The sequence below is a fragment of the Dermacentor albipictus genome, chromosome 6 (genome assembly GCF_038994185.2).
Source record: "Dermacentor albipictus isolate Rhodes 1998 colony chromosome 6, USDA_Dalb.pri_finalv2, whole genome shotgun sequence".
NCBI lineage: Eukaryota > Metazoa > Arthropoda > Arachnida > Ixodida > Ixodidae > Dermacentor > Dermacentor albipictus.
The window spans coordinates 6,922,702-6,946,070 of NC_091826.1; the positions used below are offsets into that span (position 1 = coordinate 6,922,702).

General features: G+C 44.6%; 1 protein-coding gene across 3 annotated transcripts in view; it reads left to right on the top strand.

Annotated features, from left to right (window-relative positions):
- Nucleotides 1-21,495, top strand: part of LOC135901409 (copine-8-like) — a 53,364-nt gene extending 31,869 nt beyond the window's left edge. For all 3 annotated transcript variants that reach the window (XM_065431177.2, XM_065431176.2, XM_065431174.2), the window contains exons 10-14: nucleotides 200-253; nucleotides 401-462; nucleotides 10,827-11,183; nucleotides 11,670-11,830; nucleotides 15,449-21,495. In XM_065431177.2, the coding sequence (XP_065287249.1) occupies nucleotides 200-253; nucleotides 401-462; nucleotides 10,827-11,183; nucleotides 11,670-11,830; nucleotides 15,449-15,687 (873 nt within the window). In that variant the 3' untranslated portion in view covers nucleotides 15,688-21,495. The remainder of the gene's footprint in view (nucleotides 1-199; nucleotides 254-400; nucleotides 463-10,826; nucleotides 11,184-11,669; nucleotides 11,831-15,448) is intronic.
- Nucleotides 21,496-23,369: the final 1,874 nt, after the last annotated feature.

Sequence of the window (23,369 nt, forward strand, 5' to 3'; positions counted from 1 at the left end):
GCCATTTTGCAACTGGCAAGGAGTAATGGCTGGAGTGTAGATGGGAATGCAGCTTAGACGTAACAGGCTGGTGACATCTGGCATAGCAGTGCAACTTTGCTGAGTTAGTGACACAGCAGGATGCCATGACCTTGCAGTGATGTGCATTATATCCGACCTGCTAGAGGCTTTTCTCACACCTGGAAATTGTTTCTTTCAGCTGATTAACAAGAAGAAGCAGGCCAAGAAAAAGAGCTACAAAAACTCTGGTGTGGTGAGTTATTTGTGGCTACAAGATAGGGCATCCATGCAGGGCCGTACCCAGGCATTCTTTTTGGTGGAAGAGGGGCGTGGGGAGGGGGCATGTGCCCTGGCTGTGCCCCTGCGTCCATATGTTGAGTCCCATCGTGTGCACTTGCAGGTGAAGCTCATTTCATTCACAGTCAGGGAGCAGGCCACTTTCCTTGATTACATCCAGGGTGGGTGAGTGCATTTAGTTGTACACTTATAGATCAGGAATAGGTGCATGTACTTGTCTGCATGATGTGACCTTGCATGAAACAGAGCAAATCAGAGCCATTTGATTAAGACTTCTCCTCTATGAGTGGGTAACATCGTTGTTATGCTACAGTTTTTTCGTGAAAGTTTCAAATCCACCATGCTTGTATTCAAACTTGTTGTCAGGCTGCGTAGTAGGGTCCTCTAGAATTTTGCCTGCTTGAAAGCTCCTGTAATTAAGAGGGAAGTCATTCTTTACTCTCCAGAACTTGCCAAGTGTTCTACAAGAACCCTGCTGCATGAGCAGGCAGAAGTCTTGTTACTTGCTTAGTGGCTTTCAATTTTTTACAAAGCATACATGCTTAGGAAATTTGAGGTAGGTATGCCATTATTTTTTTTAAGGGAGCACATGATATCCAAACTCTACTTAGCTCTGCTTACCTATTACAGAGGTTTGTGTGCCTGCTTAGCCAAAAAATGCACCCAGTAATTTTTTGGCAGCAGGTTTTGCGAAATTTTCTGTTTTCTGGATCTTCATAGGATGTAAGTTCGTTAATTTTTGCATTTTCTGTCTGTAAGAACCCTTTACAGTGAAGTCTCGTTGATACGATCTTCAGGGGAATTGGAAAATAAAGTGTATTATCCAAAGCAAGCTCCAAAAAGTAAGAAAATAGGCATAATCAGTGACAAACTCAATAGTAAAGATTCATGTGGAGTCGAATGACATTGCTGCACATAACACCATATGCAGAGCAGCATCACTTGACGCCACATAAACCGCAGCCAACGCACTTTTATTTAGCAGCATTGACATAGCTCATCAGTTATACACAAAATACACGAACAAGATAGCTGTCGAGACTAATTCCACCCCTACACGTCAAATCATCTTCTGACTGGTGCCCCTCTGGGTTGCGCCGCAACAGTATTATCCAATTTCAGGTGAAAATGCAATCGCAATAACTTATGAAAATACACCGCTCCTGTGTGACGTTGACTAGGAAAAGAAAAAGAAACGTATTGTCTTGAAAAACCTATATGCAGTACTGTATCAATGAGATTTTACTGTAATAGTACTGTGTTATGTGTGTCTGTTGTGCTTTACACCAAATAGACATAGTTCTACTTTATATATATATATATATATATATATATATATATATATATATATATATATATATATATATATATATATATATATATATATATATATATATATATATATATATATATATATATATATATATATATATATATATATATATATATATATATATATATATATATATATATGAGGCAGGCGCTGAAGAAGAAGAAGGCGGGCGCTGAAGTGGAGACTGAGGACGCCGGCTTGGGTTTTTGCACGCCATCTTGTACAACTGTCTGTCTCGCCGACGCCGGGTACATCATCAATTGTCTTTTCGGGACAAAACTGGTGGAGGTGCGGGGTACGGTTCATCCGATGCCACAAACCCCTCCTGGTAGCAGGAGTACCAGTCCCATACTAGTGAATACACCTGTTCACCAGGCCAGCAGGAAAATCCGAGGATTGCCTCCGGAGCTTGATCATCTCTCCGCAACAAGATCATCTCTCCGCAACAAGATCATCTCTCCGCAACAACATCGACACCCCCATGGACCGGTATGGAAGGAACATTGACGTCTCTACCAACCATTAGGCAAGGTACGGCCACAGCAGCAACTCCCAGTACCTGCTGCTAAATCGAGTGCCAAAAGTGTTCCACGGGGATATCTTCGAAGATCTAGAAGACTGGTTAGCCCAGTTTGACCGCGTTGCCGAGATAAACGAATGGAGCGACGCGGAAAAGTTGAGAAACGTCTACTTCAGCTTGGAGGACAGTGCTCGCAATTGGTATGAGAACCGAGAAGGGCTCATCAAATCGTGGCTCGAGTTTTGCCGTGCCTTGCTGGAGATATACACCAGTGCTGATTGCCGCAACCGAGCCGAACGGGTGCTCCAATCCCTCATTCATGTGCCAAATGAGAGCATGACGTCATGCGTTGAGGATATGACACACCTCTTCCATCGGGTGGACCCAACCATGTCAGAGAAAAAGAAGCTGCACCATGTAATGCGGGGAGTTAAAGAACAGCTATTTGCTGGCCTTGTTCGAAGCCCGCTGAAGACAGTGGCTGAATTCTTGACCGAAGCCCCCACGATGGAAAAGATGCTTCACCAGCACTCAGCTTTCTATGAAAGGCAATTGAAAGCTACTTCACCTTTGGACCAGCACTCAGCTCCGTATGACAGGCACGCGAATGCTGCTTAACTGACGGATGCGATTGCCTTTGGAAACGTGGACGTTCTCCCAGACCTTATCCACTCTGTGGTGCATGATGAACTTCAACGGCTCAGCTGCCTGCCTCAGCCCACACTGGGTTCCATTTCTGCCCTTGTGAGAAATGAAGTGCAGCAAGCGATCCAAGGTTCCGTTCCAAGCAGCAATGCGCTGCCTGTGACCGTACAGTTGCAGCGGCCAACGTATGTGGAAGTTTTGGGGCGAGTCCCTGTCCCCGCTCTGACCCATTTCGTCCCCGCCATGTCTTACGCCGCGTCATACGTCCTGCCACTCCCATCAGTGCAACCGATCCAAGGTATGGAGGATCGGCACCCACTCGAAAGGAAATCTGACGTCTGGCGTACCCCGGGCAGAAGGCCTCTGTGCTATCACTGTGGAGAAGCCGGCCACATATACCGTGAGTGCCCATACCGCCGCCTCGGACTGCAAGGTTTTGCCACAGATTCATCAAGGCCCAGATATGGCGAAAGGTCTAGGGAGATTGAAGAATACCTGAACCAGCAGAGTATGCCACTGTTCCCGCGGCGGCAGTCGCGCTCGCTGTCCCCCATGCGATCTTCCCCAGCTCATAGAAGCCCTCCAATGGCAGCGCAGGAACAATCGCCAAGCCCTCGCCGGGAAAACTAAGAACAACGACCTTCGGGGGCGAGGCCGCTGATAATTGCCCTTCCGAAGACCTCCCATTGACACGAGCACGGTCTATTCAGCACGATTTAACGACAACAGCAGCCAAGCTCTGCGACAGACTCTCGCTAGACATACCTGTCGTGCTCGACGGCTACCACGTTAGTGTGTTATTGGACACAGGTGCCGACTACTCAATATTGTGCAGAAAACTAGCGATGGAACTTAGAAAAGTTATCACGCTTTGGTCTGGAACGCAAATTTGTACTGCTGGCGGGCATATCGTAACACCGTTGGGCATGTGCACGGTCAGAGTACAAATTTGTGGGTCTACTTTTCCAGCCAGCTGCCTTATACTCCGCGATTATTCTCTGGACCTCATCTTGGGCATCGACTTTCTGCGAGAGTATGGTGCCATTATAGACCTCCGGGAGAGCACAATGACTTTTTCGACAGAAAGAGCAGCGAACAGCCACGACAATTGCTGACGTAACATGCTTCGGGTTTACGCCGTCAGTGTAACTTTACCACAACGCGCAAGTGTCCTGGTAGTGGTCGTATGCGACAATCTGCGTGACGGCGAAGCAGTTGCAGAGGGCGATTCCTCTCTTATGCTGGCTCATGATGTATGTGCAGCCCGCAGTCTCATTATGCTTCGAGGTGGACGTTCTGTGCTCCTCCTGACGAATTTCACCCAGGAACATCGGCACCTATTTTGTCGTACTACTATCGCTTTCGCTGAGCCCGTAGCAGACATTGCTGAATGCTTTGTGTCTATGACAAAGGACAACCCAGCTCAGACACTCAGCAATATCGACATCAATTCAGAGCTTTCGGAGTAAAGGCAGAAAGCGCCGCGCGAGTTGTATCTGGAGTTGCTACTTCGGTTCAAGGAGTGCTTCACATCTTCTAAGGTATGCCAGACGCCCACGACGAGACACCGAATAATCACGTATGACGATTCTTGTCCCATACGACAACTGCCTTATCGCTTATCTGCGAAAGAGCGCAACGTGATTAATGCACAAGTGAAATAATTGCTTCACGATGACATCATACAACCATCCCAAAGCCCTTGGTCGTCGCCGGTCGTCCTTGTCAAAAAGAAAGACGGAACGCTTCGGTTCTGCGTTGACTATAGAAAGTTGAAAACGTCACAAAAAAAGAGTTTTATCCGCTTCCGCAGATCGATGATTTATTAAATCGACTGTGGCGAACCAGGTATTTTTTATCCATAAATATTAAGAGCGGTTATTGGCAAATCGAAGTTCACGAACGATATCGCGAAAAAACTGCCTTTGTTACCCTGGATGGACTGTACGAAGTTAAAGTACTTCCATTCAGCCTGTCTTCTGCACCAGCCACATTCCAGAGAATGATGGACACTGGTCTGACGGGTCTGAAGTGGCACAGTTCTTTAGTATACTTAGATGACGTCGTCGTGTTTGCAGCGACGTTCGAAGATCATCTGAAGCGTTTAGAAGCGGTACTTGAGGCGCTCTGCTCCGCTAATGTTACTCGAAAGCCAGAAAAGTGTCACCTCGGTTACGAAGAGCTGAAGTTTCTTGGGCCTGTCTTGAACGCTGATGGCGTTCGGCCTGACCTAGACAAAACATCTGCTGTTGCTGCTTTTCCGACTCTTCATGACAAGAGAGCAGTACGCTGCTTTGATGATAAATATTATTCTTTAGCGCAAGGGCTAGAAATGGCCAAAGAGCGTCATGACATTTGGTGATTAATGGCAATGAGAATAGTTGAATGTGTCGGAAATCAAGTGGCTGTATATTGGCCTAAAATATTCGCTGTATATGGTGTAAAATATGTACCTGTTAAAATAATGTCAATGGAAAGTGAGTGCTATGGATGTAAAAGTATGTTGTGAAGGATTAGATACTGAAATGTGTTAATTTATAGCAGCACTAGTGTCTCTGCAGAGCTCTTCAGCAGAAGGGCTGCGAGGCATGTGCTCTGTAAGTGACTGCAATGCAGCTACAGCCTCTAAGCAGAGGCTGTGCTACAAATAGCCTCTCCAAATGATTTATATGGTACTCATTTCTTCTAAGAACTTGAGTACTGATATAAAATTAAATGGAGGGTCATTTCCTATAAAAAAGACTGGGTGCAAAGGTATATTATGAAGGTATAAGGAAGGGAAGAACTTCTTTCTCTCCTCTTCTCATAATGAGCACTGAACGAGAACATGAAGGACTGTGAGTCTACTGCCACACCTAGTGCATGTCAGAGGGTTAGTTCCGTTTATAATATACGAGTGAGTGCTATAGGTGTGTCCAATTCTTAATCTACAGAGTAGTACTTCCTGCTGTCTTGTTGTTTTCTCTGAGATCCAGTTCCCTATTTTTGGTTTGATTAGGTGCAGTTTGTTGGATACCTGAATGTCCCACTGCCCCTGCCAATATTTCCGTAGTTTATATTGTAAAAATGGCTTAAGGTGTGTGTACAGTACAGGTATATTAATGTTTGTATCACAAAAAGCTACCCATGTAGCCCTTTTATCAGCAGCTACGTTGCCCTCTATGCCTCTATGGCCAGGCACCCAACAAAGAACAATTATTTGGTTCGACATGTATGCTGAGCATAGAAGGTTGTAGACTTCATTAAGGATGGAGTTTTTGTGTTTTCGTAGACTTGATATGCCACGATAACACAGCGCCATGTCGTCGTTTTATTCCTTCTGTTGTCCTTGTCTTGGGTGCACTTTTACAAACCTTACCATGAATGCCACTAGTACACTGCTTTCTCGGTCTGTGTGCATACTATTGTCGCTTCATCGCTAATTTCTCCCGGATCGCCGAACCACTCATATGCCTCATGTGAAAAGACACACCCTTCGTTTGGACGGATGAGCAGGATGCAGCTTTCACCAAGTTACGGCAGCGCGTGCAAGAATCACCTGTCCTCGTTCACTTTGACGAGGACGCTGACACCGAGGTGCATACCAACGCAGGCAACATTGGTCTTAGTGCTGTACCCGTTCAACACCAGGAAGGCGTTGAGCGAGTGGTCGCTTACGCCAGTCGCACCCTTTCATGCGCCGAAATCAACTACTCCACCTCCGAGAAAGGGTGTCTAGCGGTTGTGTGGGCCATCATGAAATTTCGGCCTTATCTCTACTGTCGCCCTTTCAAGGTGGTGACAGACCACCATTGCTTGTGTTGGTTAGCCAACCTACGAGACCTGTCCGGGCAACTTGCTTGATGGAGTCTCCGTCTGCAGGAGTTCTATGTTACCATCGTCTACAAATAGGGCCGCTAACACGAAGATGCGGACACGTTGTCGCGCGCTCCCGTCAAAACTTGCGATAAAGACATGGACGAAGACGGCGCATTCCTTGGGGCCCTCACCGCATCTGACCTGATCATATGGCAGTGTGAGGACGTCGAAATGCGCCCTCATCGATCACCTAGAAGCCATGAATGTTACAATCCCACAACATATTTCTCGCAGTCTCTCGACGTTCTGCCTCCGAAAGGGTGTCCTCTACAAGAAAAACTCAAGTGCCAGCGACAAGGAGTATCTATTGGTCGTACCTGCCACCCTCCGTGATGACATTCTCCAAACCTACCATGATGAGCTCACGTCTGGACACTTAGGATTTTCACGTACTTTTGCAAGAGTACACCAGATGTACTACTGGCCCAGGCTTTCTACCACGGTGAAGCTTTACGTGCAAAGCTGCCGTGAGTGTCAACGCAGGAAATCGCAGTCTTTGAAGTGCGGGGGGTTACTTACAACCCATTGCACCACCTAGCGCGCCGTTTGATCAAATCAGCATGTATCTTTTGGTACTCATTCCCTTGTTAGCCAGCAGAAACAAGTGGATCATAGTCGCCACGGACTATCTAACACGCTACGCCGAGACGAAAGCTGTACAACATGCCACGGCCTACGAAGTTGCCCAGTTCTTTTTCGATCACATAGTCCTCAGACATGGTGCTCCATCACATGTCATCACCGACAGAGGAACTGCCTTCACAGCCCAACTGATAGAGGACATATTCGAGCTGAGCTGCATGCAGCATCGCAAGGCAACTGCCTATCATCTGCAGAACAGCGGACTGACGGAACGTTATAGACAAAACCATTGCTGACATGCTGTCTGTGTATGTAGACGTCCAGCATAAAACGTGGGGTCAAGTCCTGCCGTACGTTACATTGGCATACAACACCGCCATTCAGGAAACCACACGATTCACACCGTTCCGTCTGGTCTACGGGCGCCGGGTCCAGACCATGCTAGATGGTATACTCCTGCACGACACCGACGCACCACTTCCAACGCTGAGCAATTTACTCAACACGCAGAGGAAGCTCGTCAACTCTCGCACATACACATCACGAAGCAGCAGAGTACAGACATGCGACGCTAAAACCTTCGACATCGGCAAGTCGAGTACCAGCCAGGTGACCAAGTCTGGGTGTGGACTCCAATCCGTCGCCAGGGGTTGTCTGAGAAGCTGCTTAGCAGATACTTTGGACCCTACAAAGTGATATGCCATGTTAGTGAGGGGAACTATGAGGCCATTCCCAACAGTGCCACGTCGCCTCGGCATCGACAGCACCACTCAGAGATAGTGCATGTTATTCGCCTCAAACCGTATTTCGTGCGTTAAGGCGGCGCCAACCTGATCCCACACAACTTCCACTTTCTAGTTTAGTGAGCATCGGGTCGATGCTTTTCTTTTGGCAGGGGAATAATGCTGCTAGGTGTTGTGAGCCAGCGCTGAGAAAGAAGTTGTGACTGTAACACGCACTCGGCAAGAGGCAGGCGCTGAAGAAGTCCAGGCTGAGGACGCCGGCTTGAGTTTTTGCACGCCATCTTGTACAACTATCTGTCTCGCCGACGCCGGGTTCACACACACACACACACGCACACACACACACACGCACACACACACACGCGCACACACACACACACACACACACACACACACACACACACACACACACACACACACACACACACACACACACACACACACACAGGGTGTCCCAGCTAACTTGGACCAAGATTTTAAAAATACCGAAGGGCTCTAGAGAAATCGTACCAACTGTATAGTAGCCGTAGTTGTAAGTATTTATGGCCAGAATTTTTTTCATCACGAAGTATTACTTAATTACGATTAATTAGTGAACTTTTTTATTATTGCTTGAATTGCAAACATATCAATTACAAAGTTGTTGTGCACCTCAAATAACCTCCAGATCAAGCATTTGTTTAGTGCTCAGCTTTGTCTTGTTGGTTTTTCCTAGAAAAAACAAAAGCGCGCGAAACATCCAAAATACGAAATAGATACGCGCTCGCGCGCCGCTACTCAAGCACTCCCAGGCGAATAGCCACGGATACACGGCATTACTAGCAGCGGCAGCTCGATACAGGGCTTTATGCTATTTGATAGTCACGGCATCAAGAGAACACGCCGCTGACGCATTGATAAGCGTAGCGGAGCCTTGTACAATGCGGCGATAAAAGAATGCAGCCGTACATCTTTCAGTGGTTTCTTGTAGGTGCTTGAGTAGCGGCATGCGAGTGCGCATCCATTTCATAATTCGCGGGCTTTTGTTTTTTCTGGGAAAAAGCAACCAGGACCACTTCAGCATGAAATAAATGCTTGATTCGGAGGTAATTTAAGGTGCTCTACAACTTTGTAATTGATATGTTTGCGATTCAAGCAGTAATTAAAACGTTCACTAATTAAAAGTAATTAATTAATACTTTGTGATGAAAAAAATACTGACCGTAAGTACACATGACTACGGCTACTATGCAGTCGGTAAGAATTCTCTAGAGCTCTTGGGTATCTTTTAAATCTTGGTCCAAGTTAGCTGGGACACCCTGTATATATCTGTATAACTTTGCTTTTTTTTTCCTTTCTCCCTCTCACCTCTGTACAAAAGAGTGAAGTGTTATATATTAGCAAAAGTAATAACAATAATGCTAATTTGAGCATAACTTTCGTCAACTGCAAGTTGGACAACAAAAGCTTTACTGGAATTCCTGCATGCCACAGGAATGAGCGCAGTGGCTTTAGTAGAGCCACCTAGTAATGTACATTTGCAACCCTCTTCATCATTCTTTACCACTTTTGCTCCTACTTCCCCAGTAGAGCACACCTGCTCCTCTCTGTCTTTCCTGTAAATAAAATCACCCTCTTGTCACTGATTGCACCAAATGCGGGGGTACGTTCTGCTTGAGGCTAGGGCTGAAAGCAAGCTCCAGATCATCTAGCCACACACAGTCGTTCCTTGGTACTCCCCAACCCGTAGCGCTTGCAATCGCAGCTATATTGGGTTCGGGCGAATAAGGCAATCAGCGATGTCAACTCTAACAATGTTTATTGCTACAAGCAAAAAGGAACACTTGCAGAAGGAACTTATTACAGAGTCCACTCTTTAATAAGTAATAACTAGGTTTCCCTCATTGTGTGTGATAGTCTGGCAAATGAAGTCACTCATGGCTTGCAGCAGGTATCTCTATCCAGCAGGTTCAAGGTCGGGGTGTCAGAGAAAGGAAGGCTCCCCCAGTGATGCTGTTATATACCTTTTTACCTTTACAAGGAGAATGTCCTCCTCGTGCGTCGAATGCCTTCCATGCGAATTGGTTGGGGGAGGGGGAGTGAGAAAGGGTTCGCGCATTGTGAGAGCAAGGGAGAACTGGGAGAAGGCATAGTGCACCTCTCTCCTGTCTATGCCAGCTCCCGACGACTCCGCAACATGTGAATGTGATGCCATAAGTGTGTGGGAGGAAACGGATGAATGTGCTTCCCCCATAACTTGCCTGTCAAACAGCTTTGCTGAGTAATTACATTTTACAAGTCTCCTAATATCTCTTTGTTCGTTTGCCTTATCTTCTGAGTGAAATTATTCCCATGCTGTCTCCCCCTGGCCTGTCAAACTCAAATAGAAGGGAGACCAAGCGAATGAGATTGCGACGGTCTGTGATGCAATTGATTCGAGCATCACGCCATGTGTTTCGACTGACCAAGCAAGAGATCTCACACTTTGCGCTTTGGACACACAATCATTTATAGAACAGGAAGCAAGTTGTGTACATTGTTGCCTACAGGCCATTTCCTAAGTTATTGATGATGTTTAACTTCACCAGATTCGATCAACAGCTGAGGTAGTTGTGATGGCACTTCAGCATCTTAGCATTTTGTAGAGGTTATTGTGTGTATGCATGTGCAACCTTTGCGTATTATATTACATAAATACAGGCTGTGCAACTGGGCTTTTGTACAGATTAACTTGCTTTTTTAAGAATGAAATGTGTGCCAGCTTTGCTTTTAGCATTGTTACGCTGCCTGGTGTGATGTCCTACATATTTCATCTTTTGGGAAGTTGCATTGAGATGCTCTCCGTGTCTTGCTTTGGGGCTTGTGGTAGGCTGCAGATGCACTTTACGGTAGCCGTGGATTTCACGGCGTCCAACGGGGACCCTCGAGACCCCGCGTCCTTGCACTTCCTGGATCCAGTGCGACCCAATGCATACGCAATGGCCATTCGGGCAGTGGGAGAGGTGATCCAGGACTATGACTCGGACAAGATGTTTCCTGCTCTGGGCTTTGGAGCACGCTTGCCACCTGATGGGCGTGTGTCGCATGAGTTCTTCCTCAATGGCAGCCCCACAGACCCGTACTGTGCAGGCATACAGGGTGTTCTGGAAGCCTACCAAAGAACCCTCCAGTCCGTTCAGCTGTACGGTCCCACCAATTTTTCGTCCGTCATTCACCATGTGGCAAAGTGAGCATTACCTGCCTTGTCTAGTAAAAGCTTGAAGTGTGTCTTTTAAAGTACAGTGAAACCTTGGTCTGTATTTGAACATTTGAAATTTCAGGAAATAACCCCCAGTTTTGTAACTGGAATTAGATGTAAGGATTTTTGCACACACTCTATATGGCCATCGTTGCCTTAGTCAACACGAAATGGGCCCACTCGGTGTCTCCTTCATCATAATAATAATAAATAATAATAATAATTGTAAATGCTAAAACCTTCGTCTTCTACATCAGTATTATTATTTGTCCTTCTGCTTGCTGGTGCCAATGATCTAGTGGTGTAGTTGGTAAAGCATCACTCCTTGGATCTAGCAACATGTGATGTCAGCATATGTGTGATTGCGCGAACCCTGAAAGACAGTGCAAGAGTGCAGCTAAAACCTGGTCTATAACTTTATGTAGTTTACTGTAATGAACACTACCTTGACAAGCAGTGCATGCTTTGTTTCAGGTTTGCGAGCACATACCGTGATGGTAGGAGCTACTTTGTGCTGCTCATCATCACAGATGGCGTCATCAGCGATATGCCACAGACAATGGAGGCCATCGTGCAGGCCTCCACCTTGCCTATGTCCATCATCATCGTAGGTGTCGGCAATGCCGACTTCTCAGGTGAGTAGCACGGTTGTCATCTTTTTGCCTGTCATGCAAGTCGGTTAAATTATAGTGCCTAGAATATACTGGCTAGTGTGCCGTCTGCGGCCTTCCGGGTGGCACCGGATGCAATGAATGCCGGCGGCTGCTGCTAGGAGCGCTGCAGTGCAGGTGGGTGCTGCGGCACCATCCGGTCTTCGTAGCCCGCCGTGTTTCCACAGCAATGGCAAAAGGGCTGCCGCACTTTTTGTTTTTATTAAGCTGTAGCAGCAGCACAGTTCAAACGTGGGCAGCTGATTTATAAATCAGGGTTTGTTTTGATTACAACAGGCTTCTCTAGCGCTTGTCGCTTGCGTGAAAAGCGTGTGCTAGCTCAGCTGGGCTTCGAGCAGGGAACCTGATGTGTGTCTATGCTGGTGAAGAGAAAACGAAATTTTTAAGGCAAATGCCTTAGATCTCCATGTTCCAAGGCCGTGTTGCGAGGTACAGAACATATCACATGATCCAAGGAAGGCTAGAAACAAACCAAAGCATGTCCAGCCATCTATAAAAGATGCTAAATAATTAACAAGTTTAATTATTGAGTATAGTGATTGGATTAAGGGAGATTAGGTTGAATTAGGTGGATTAAGGTGTATTAATCAAGGAGGATTAGGGTGGATGAAGGCCAATTAGGGTGCATTAAGGTGAATTACAGTAGGCTTTACAAGGCGTTCGCCTTGGTCTCTCTTCGGCGATAGCTAAGGACACTTAATTGTTTTTTTATTCTAGCGATGATGGCAGCGTAATTTTTTAAGGGTAAGTTTTAGGTTACATTTTTCATTCTAATAAAAGAAATTCTAAGGTTGCGTTACTGTTCTATTGATGTTATATTAATGCATAACCATTCAAGACCGCTGTAACCGATCATCTTTTGAAATGACTTGAATTTCGTTGTTCTTTCTTTTTATTTTATTTGCTGCTATTTCTGCATATTATCTTATTGTTGTCCTCATAGGTTTGAATGTTTTTGATTGTTTGTAAACCGTGGACCCATCTCCTCATAATGCCCATTGGGCCCCGAGGATAGGATAACAAGTAAAAGAATTTGCCTGTAAAATGGACTGCACATGGTGTTCCATGTACTATACATATTTTAATACCTGGCATACACATGCAGATTTATATTTATGTCCGATATACGTGAACAAAAATAGGAAACAGATCTTTCATTTAAGTGTAACAAAGATTTTATTCACGCATAACTACAGTCAAACGCAGGCATATAAGACAGCCCTATATGAGATAATGCACACATACATGAAGAAGATAGATCTAGTGGCAGTGACGCAGTTTAAGGAGTTTCTGCCGTTGCCTTTGCGCTGCCCTCTTTTTGTTGATGCCTTTTACAAAAAAAAAAATGAAACCTGAAGGAAACATAGAACTTTACAAGTGCTGTCAATGCTGGTTTTTCATGCTCTGGGCACCCTATAGTTGGGGAAAAGCCTCTGGGGAAAAGTGTCTGCAGCTGACCTGAAAAATCAGCTAGACTCGCTACATGTAACTTGTTTTTGCTAAAGAACACAGTAAAAGCATCTTCCATGGCCTTCACAGCGGTTGACAAGATCTGACTAAGATAGACAAGGCCTATTGTCAAAATGGGTAGTGCAATAATGAAGCAGCGTCGGCACTAGCTTCAGCTTTACTTACGCAAAGGAAGCCTGCACACTGTGGTCAAGAATTTTGGGCAGTGATCTTTCATGCAACATTACCTGCAGTACTGTAGATCAAAGCACTACTGCTCCTTTTTTCTTGTTTTTTCCCCCTGGTACTCGCGAAAAGTAAGGTGGATGCTTAGGATACTCAGGAAATATCGTGGGTATAGCTTAGGGTTTCAGGCATGGTCACGATGGAAGAATACTTATCTTCCACCGTGGGTGTGGTTTATTGCGGGGAATCTCGTGGACAGCGCCGTTCACGGTGATAGAAAACGCACACTCGACTAAGCTGTTTTCGAAATGTTTTTCACAAACCACAGCAGTTGGTGCCGGCCTTCTGTTCGTTCTCCTGATCATTCTTGCCCGTTCTGCTGCCGCTTCGTATCAGATGGTGGAGTGAACAAGGATACATGCCCTTTGTTCGAGCGGTAACCGCTTCCGCACAACGGCACAAAGCAGGTCCTCTCCTTGCACTGTCTCTATAGCTTCGGAATTTTTCACCGCCGCCACATAGTTCTCGTAATGACAGGCACACAAACACAGCAGCCACGCACTCACTCTTTGACAACACCAAGAACAAACACGCAACTCTGTAATAACACTGATAACGCAAGCATAGAAACCGACGCAACAGCTGCGAAACTGATATGTGAAGCAGACGACACGCGCAATCTGCACCCACCCGTGTGGCAGTGACCTCTGCCGGCCATCGTAGCCATTCATTGCAGGTGGCGCCACGCTCATCCATTGAAAAGAGCGGGTGCACGACACACTAGCCAGTATATTCTAGGCACTATAGTTAAATGGCTCACTTGATGATGGCACTGTGCTGCTGAGCATGAGGATTAAATTTCTGGCAGTGGCTGACTGCATTCCAGTGCAACAATGTTCTGGTACTGTGCTTGAGGTGCATGTTAAAGAAATCCAGGTCATCAACATTGATCCAGAATGCCTCGGCATGCTGTGCCTCCTAACCCCCTGTGCAGTTCCCACTGTATGTTTTGAGACATTATTAACCAAATTAAAAAAAATTCAGTTCAGTTCGATATAGTTTCATTATTATAACATATCTGGTAGAGCAAGAGTCACAGAAAGAATACAGTATCCAGAAAATTTAATGGCACTGACCTGAATGCATAAATACATACTAAATTAATTGAACAAATGAAACCTGATCCCATTTTCCATGGATAAGGTTTCCTTTCCTAGGGGTGTTAAGCTTCTAAGATTCATCATTCAGGTTTTCTTTTTAGAGCTTGATATAGTATAGAGATAAAGTTCAGTGTGTCTGGTGCCACAAGATCACATTGTGAATGCTTGTGACATTGGTGGCCCTGAGACAATGTTCTCGCGTTGCATTGCTGGAAGCTTGCATCATGCAGCACAATATGAATACTGAACTACGTGCTCTCTCTTTTGCACCTTTCACCTCGCTTTCTATTGGATGACATGGCCTACATGTATTGGCACCAAACAGGAGATGTACATCACTGCGTATTCCTGCTGCATGGTTCCAGCAGAACCTCAATTTTCTTGTTTGAGTTAATGTCGTGTCAGAAGGTAACTGACTGCCTCATAACTTGTTCTCACTGCTAACAAGCTATTGGGCATTGAGGGTATTGCAATAATCAAAATAATGATTTCACTGTGTAGAGAAAAATAAAGAGAGACAGTATGTTGGGCTAAGAAGCATCCTGCAGGGTGCCACGGTCACGCAATGGTGACAAGGCCAAGAAGGGAAGAACAGGATGGTGGAGGTTTGTAGGTAGAAGAGGAGGAAGGGTTCTAGATAGAAGAGATGGTGCATTTCAAAGAGCCAGGTCAGGTTTGTGCTTGAGGTGAAGATACCGGCATGACAGGAAAGTGGCTTGGAAGGAAAGAAAAAGGGGGATCAAGCGGATTCTGTGTCATGATTCCTTTATGCTTTCATTGTTCCCAGCCATGGAAGTCTTGGATGGGGATGTGATACAGCTGAATTTGGGTGGCCAGCGTGCTGAGCGGGACATTGTCCAGTTTGTGCCCTTCCGAAAGTTCCTCCAGAGTGGGGCCTCCTGGCAGAGCAACCAGGCCCAGCTTGCTAAGGAAGTGCTGGCTGAGATTCCCGGACAGGTCACAGCCTATATGTCCAAGTGCAACATCAAGCCTGGTCCAATTCCGGTGCCTCAGGGCCCGTCTTGAGTTTGTCTGCATACATGTCTCTGGGTTCATGTTGCATTGTTCATAGTGGCTGTGTAATATCACACTGCCAGCCCCCATTTGTGCGCATGCCAAATTCATGAGTGCATCGTACAGGTGACTGCTGGCACTTCGTACAACCATTATACTGGCCCTTGTTGTAGGGTGCTGAAGTATGGCTTATCACCCTGGCGTTGCTGCCTCTTGACTAGGAGAATTTCGAAAACTATACTTTTTCAGTCTGACTGCTTGTGCTGTCGTGACGTTACGCCACTTTATTTCGGGGAATACAAGTAGTTTGTATTCAATAGATTCAATTTTATGCTCTTAAACTTGACTTTTTTAATGCTCCCCTTCAAGCTGTGCTATTATTTTTTTTAGCTTAAGTATTGTGCAAAGTTGCAGTGCACAACACACCTTTGATGTACCGTTAAGTCTTGATATTATGAACTTCAATATAACGAAACTCTCGATACAATGGAGTATTTGACTTTTCATAACTTTTGTCCATAGAACATCATGTATTTAGAAACTCAGTATAACGAATTGTGTTTGTATGCGATTTCAATTTAACGAAATTTCACTGCCACTGCAAAGGAATGCCGAGACAATACAGGGAAACTTTCGCGGACACAGAGGGTCAAATAATCGAATTGCAAACAACTGCTTGCAAGTGCAGCTCTCAAACCACGTAGGGGGGACAAGAGTGACCGCTGAAGTGGAGCCGCATCATGTTCCGTATAAAGTCCAAGTGCAATAAGATCCTATCGAGCCTCGCGCACTGTATGCGTTAGGTGCGAGTGAAAGTGTGTGAGAGAGACAAGAAAAATGGTGGCTTCACGAGTGTGGCATTCCCGTGCGAGCAAAGGGAAAGAAAGGGAGGGGAGCTAGCTCGCGGTAATGCAATCAAGCGCGCGCGAGGGGGTAAGTTGGCGCCAGTCTCGATTTCTGGTACATCGCAGCCGCAGCTCACTCATCATGGCCGTGAAGCTTGGCTGAGCGCGTACGCAGCCACGTGTCCTGCTTTAGAGGTAATCTGCGGCCTGTGCAAAGAGTGGGTGTGCCGAGAGGGCATAGCACTTTGTAAGCTGCTTTCCTGCATGTTTAGTATTGGAGGTTGTGTAATCTAGAGTTTCGATGACCTGTTGAAGCAAAAGGTAGACGAAGCATTCACGCCCTGCTGCCCGCGCTTTTCCTGATAGTGTCGTCCCAATGCGGGTGACGTTATTAGTCGTAGGGGCGGAGTGCATGCGAAGACGTGGCTGGCTCCACTTAATTCGTACCGCTGATGTGAAGATAACGTCGACGTACATGGCATGAAACCTTAATATTCGTCACCAACTCCTAAATTTTGTAAAATAAGTTGTTTTCTCATTCAAATTTGCTTTTTTTGATTGCCTGATAATTAGGAAAATATTGCAGTTTCTTTTCATGCAAGAAACATCAATCAACGAGTGTAAGTATTTGCAGAAAAGGTTGATTTCAATATAATGAAATTTCGATATAACAAACCAAATTGCCGATTTTACAGACTTCGTTATACTGAGGTTTAACTGTAGTTCAGAAAACATGGGTTGTGTTCCTTGTGGCAGCATTAAGTTCCTGCTGTGCATCTACAAAGTATTTGATTTACTCTTTCAAAGTTAAGCCAACTTCAATTGAAGTCGTCATGTGAGAAAATAATAGAAAAAGAACAAGAAAATGGCATTCTTAAAGGCTTGCTGGTTTGGGTGTGTTGGTATTTCATTGTAGCAGGTCAGCATACCACATTACTGCCATGGTGGTACTGTGCACTTCATCCGTGGTGCTCCACCTGTCTGTTTCACTGCCCCCATATTCCTGTGAGCTGGTCTGCTGCAGTAGCGTTTGTGATTGCAAGTTGACTTACAAAAGCAGAAAAAGCATGAGTCCTTGGCATCAGAAATTGCTTATCTATTGAAGCAGTTGTGCTACCTAACTCACTTGCCTCATACAACCACTTGCCTTTCTTGTTGCAAATCTTTGTCAGTTGCCAGCTCCTAACAGTCTTCTTTGCCCTGGGAATTGTGATAAGTGACAAGCATGCAGGAGCACTTATTTCTGCACTTCGTCTTCTGGCTTACAGTGGCTGCGGTAACAGCTCACATTAGTGATTGCAACCTTTGAATTCACCAGCCGGGAATGCCAGGAATGTGGAACAAGGCTGAAAGCTTCTGAAGCAGAAAGACATAGAAGTGAGCTGCGCTACTGAGCTACAAGAATGAACGACAAAAAATTCCTGTAGGAAATCACACCAAGCATGAGAGAGGATAAAGGATTTCTGAGTTATGACTTGGTACACTTGTAGGTAGTCAAAAGAAGTGGGACATACTGGTTGAACCGCTGATATGTTGAACAGTTGCAAAAATTCATGTGACCATGCTGTGGCTCACAGTGTGATGGTCCAAATTGAAAGACTCATGTTGATTAGCTATCCCAAACCTTTGATTATGTCTTTAGCTAAAAAAAAACTGATCAACACAATCAACAAAAAACAGAAGACTGATGTGGTTCAGTTATACATTACAGGCACAATATTTCACAAGGGCTAAAGAAGATATCTTGTAAACACGGCAGTTGTATGGTTTTTCATGGCACCGTTCAAGCCGCTTGTGCCTTTGTCACAAAATCGCCAATGGTAACCAAAAAACGTAATCACAATGTATGCAATGCAACAGACTGAAAAAAAAAAATGGTTCGCTGAAGCTGTTCGGAAACTGTTCTCACGGTGGTCCCACGGGTTCCATGATGCTGTATCATGTGTTAATGCGTCCATTAGTTGCCTCGGCTTCCTCCATTGCCTTTGTGTTTATAATTAATGTGTGTGATGCTGGTGCAGCTACGCAAAGCTATGTTTTTGGTGCATATCATAGACAGTGACTGGGAGGACAACATGAAGCTTTTGCCGCAGCTTTAAAGGACATGTAAGTGCTTTCTGAGCTCATTACACCTTGCCTAACAGTGCGAGCAGCGTATACGGTGCTATTTCACTTCTGAATTTGATCAGGATTATAGTAGTTTCTTTTGCTATTCGTTTTTTATTTGGCAATCACTTTGAAGCAGTGGCTTGTCTTGTTTCTGATTCGGTAACATTCCTTGGTGTGAGCGCTGTATGATTGTTTTGATTGTTTATTTTCTGCCTAAACGCTCGTGGGTGTGATCAGTTGTGGTAGATTTTGTTCTTGCCGCGCACAATTAAGGCTTTCAGCGTAGATATTCAGTACTTTGTAATAGCTTGTAGCAAAAATGCAGTATCGCTAGTCACTCTCGTACTCTCTGGACCGTCGCGAAATTTTCAGCTTTGAGCATTCATGTGATGTTGGTGTTGTCACCCACGCTTCAGCATGTTGATTTCATTAACTTACTGTCAATACATGGGTGATAGAGTGGGTGTAAGATTTAGTGTGCTAGAGTGAATGTGTGGAGAGAACGTGCAAGTAACTTGCTATGCCAGGAAACAGCGCTACTCCTTTGTCATTGTGAAATGAGTGATACTCACCCTTGCCGATGTTACTGGGTTGAAGTACTTTATTTGTAGGTTAGCGGTACAACTTTGGTGGATGAGCGAACTTTTTTTCGTCCTCAAGGAAAGCTGTGAATTGTGAAGGGCCGGCAACACAGGCACAATTTGTGTAGCAGTAGTCCGTGAACTTAGCCACACAGATTCTTTCCATTCTTCCATTCACTATTCTTGCAGCCAACTATTGCACAGGTCTACCCTCTTCTGCGCCACATTTTTCAAGCGTGAATGGAGCACAGTGCTTTAGCAATCACCCAGTTGCATTTCCGACAGCTGGTCGCGCAGAAGCAGGGTAGAAATGGTAACGATTTCACATTCGCACATTATTGTATGCTTTCACCTGAGGCAACGCACGGTGCATTGCTAGTAGCGCCATCTTGTTCCTCTGGAGCAAACTGCTCCACAAAAATGGTCTGTAGCATCCCACTTTGTTGTGGGAAATCTTATATATAGGGCAAACCGGAAGATGCATCAACACTCCTCTGCATGAGCACAATCACAATTGCAAGCTGATTAGCCACCTTGAGAATTTAGCTTAACATTTTAGCTGTTATGCATGTCATTCGAAGTTAGTGAGCAACAGCATCGTTGGACACCTAAAGAATATGAGGGAAAGAGAAATCACTGAGGCTATCACCATGCAGCAGATTGGTGCTAATTTGTGCATCGATGTGCCATTCATTTCGCACTCTGACAATGTGGTAACATTTATTCTTGGGGATAAAGATGATAAGAGACTTCATTCACTGTAGGCGATTCTAATGGATCCTTTCTTATCCTTGACAGCTTGCTTTTTAAGTCTGTTTACTTTGTGCTGTACCACTCGTCTTATTCTGACATGGTTGTATTAGCGCAGATATAAGCTACTGATTCTATAGAACAAAGAGTTGCCAGTTTGTGCTTGTCCAGGTGCTGTGTGTGCCCCTTTTAGTTCGTTCTTGTAGCTTAGTAGTGCACGTCACTTCAACATGTACAACTGGCCTCAATCTTAGCCCTTGAAGCAGAAATAAATTTGTTTCTTTTAAAAGTTTCACAACATAATTATAGGAGGAATTTTTGGTTTGAGACAGCCTACTTCAGTGTGACTGCTGGCTGAGAAAAACAGATGGCCACTGCTGGAACTTTGAATCTTGCAACAAATACGGGTGGTGTACGGGATGCGTGACAGGCCGCACAAAAGGATCCAGGATAGGGCACACTTTTTCTTTGCAACATGGCAGGCTTGTCTCGTGAAACAGCTATGCAAGCCAGTTTCAGAATGAAAGAAGTGCTTAGCGATGACTTGCCTATCTTAAAGCACATATTCAAAGCAGAATGTCTTGAGCCAGTTGCTTATGGCAGACAGCACAAATGTATTTCTCGGCACACGTCTGCTATAACCCAAACAAGTTGGTTTGGGGCTGTGCGCACCAAGGTCTTCTGAGTTATTACATAACCTTGTTTGATCAGATCCGATCAGATCAGAATCATTTTATTGAGCATAGGATAAGCTACATGTACATGGCATATACAGAAGGAGGTCCAATAGTCAAAGACTGAAGGGGAGACCTCCTATAACACATACTTTAATTATTTATTTAATGCAGCATCTATGGTAAAAATAACACTTTTATGGAACACATTTTTGTCACAGTTGATTACCAGCACCATAATGGACAAATTTATTAAGTTGCATGATAGTGCTTTTCTGTCAATATCACTGTTCAGAATAAATAACCGTTCATCCTAATATGTGTATAGGCAACAAAAGGTGGTGAATTTTGGCATGTTTGCAAAGTGGCGGAGTAGTCCTTTCAGCCTCGGAACACTTGCATGGCAGCAGTCATGGAGAGCTAACTGTATGGCTGGGCAGCTGTGTGAATTGGATTGCTACCCTGAAGGCACATGGCGATTCTTTTCAGGAAAGGTTGTCTGCATGGAAAGCCTTGGTGTCTTTTGCGAAGTTAGTATTTTCTTACGGATAGTACACACATGTAAAAAATATAGTAGATCTCTTGCAGCAGCTGTCATCTAATGTATGTAAGAAGGGTGCAAGGGTGGAGTAGCAGTATGTCAAGAAGTAAATCTAAGCCACATAAAAAAAGCATATGAGGAAGTCTCAAATGTTGGAAGCAGTGTTAAGCATACTAGCAGGTTGAAAAATGCCATATGTGCTGATAATGTTCCACTTATGTTTATGGTGATTGTGCCACATGATATTTTGTTGGGGGGGGGAATCGGAACCTTGTTGCAACTGTACAAAAGATGATAAATTTTATGTTTTTTGTTTCGGATCTTTTATGTTGACTGTTTGCATTTTACGTGGACACTTTGACCAAGAAGGATGCGATTGTTGATCAGTGCTTGCACCAGGCTGATGTTTGGAGAGTGTTACAGCTATTTTTTATAATTTACAAACTGTTCAAGTTGTCTATAAAGTGCGCTGTCTGCAGGAGCGATGTGGTTTAGTACCTAATGCATGATTTGTGCCCATGTTAAGCACAGGTGCATTGAATATGGCAAACCCCTTTCTGTGAAAGCCCAGAAAGTGGAGGAAGGCAAAATTGAATGGTAATCCACCCGACTGTAGCATGAAGCTACAAATGTAACCCATACGGATTTCTCAGTAAGAAAGCTTCCTAGTTTGCCTTCCATGAGCCTTCTTCCACCTTACATGCTTCTCCAGGACTGGTTCGCCATGTGGAGGTTTATTGGTCCAATATCCTTCTCAGCTAGGACAGTATAAGCATACCTATGCAGTCAACTTCCATTTAATTTGACCCTGACGGGATTGGAGAAATTCATCTAATTATCCGGTGGGTCAAATTAACTAAGAAGCCAAAAAAAAAACACTGAAACACACTGCCGTTTCATTTCAGCCCACCCACGAATTGAACGCGTACCTTGTTTTTACGAATTCAATGTGGACAACTAACATAGAAATGACATTGGAACTTCTAAACAAAGTAAGCAAAACATGTAGCATCCCTCCACTTCTGGCTATGGGAAAAAGATGAAACTAGCAAATTTTACTTCACAGAAAAAAATTCTCCATGCAACCCATTGCACGTTTGATATTCTGCATTTATTAACTGACTCTGTAACAATTGCAAGCAGGATTGTTGCCCATGCTGCTTAGAAAATCACTTCGCTATTTCATCCTGCAATGCATGAAATTCTCCACAATGCCACAAATACGTGCACAACTTGTTACTGCTAGCTAAACATGTAAAATAACCATTCTTTTTAATGCGGTTTTATAATCGAAAACCGAAAGTGACATGTCGACATTCTGTCGACATGCCACTTTGAGCATGTTCTGTTGACATCGTGTGATGATGTTGGCTGGGCCGGTTCTGATGGTGTGCTGTTGCAAACATTGTGAACGCAGTTTGGATTTCATATTTAATTGCGTTGTACATGCAATCTTCAGATCAAGTTGCTATTAAAAAGAAAGAAAACGAGGTGTTCATTAGAATTGGGTAATATTTTTCTTCTTATTTACCTATTTGGTTCTGAAAGTACCTGGCATTTTATGATTTAGGTGGTGCTGGAGCCAAATGAGAATACTGTAATTATGATATTGCAAGGCAATGTTCTAGCTTGAAAGTCTTTTTAGGGCAGGTTGAAAATGGGCGTTTTCAACAGATGACCTGTGTTAGATGCATTCACTGACCCCTTGCACCACCAAAACAGGCTTTGCTATGGGGTCACAATTGAGCTCACCACAGGGGTCAGGCATGCTTCTGCTGACCGGTCAAGTTAAATTTTCCAGTGATGGCGAATTTAAGGATTAAAATAATGAAAGTTTTGGCCAATAAAGGAGTACGAGTGCCAGCTGGGCCCTTCATTTCATATCTGATTAACCAAAAAATCTAATTATATAATGTTGAATTAACGAATGTCTACTGTAGAATGTTCTGTTGTATCACCTAAGCACTGAATTTTATGTTCGTTGTAGAACACCTTGTTTTTCTCTTTGCTCTTGTAAAGTAATTTGATATCAGCTCATTGAATCTTTGTAACAAGCTGCTTCTGCACACATGTTGTGCTCTCGGACTCTGGTCACGGTGCGCATGCTCCTATTGAGCCTGCCGATTGGTCATCGTGGGTTCGAGCACCATAGGCCTCCCATTGCACACAGGGCACCGTGTCTGCACCTGCTCCG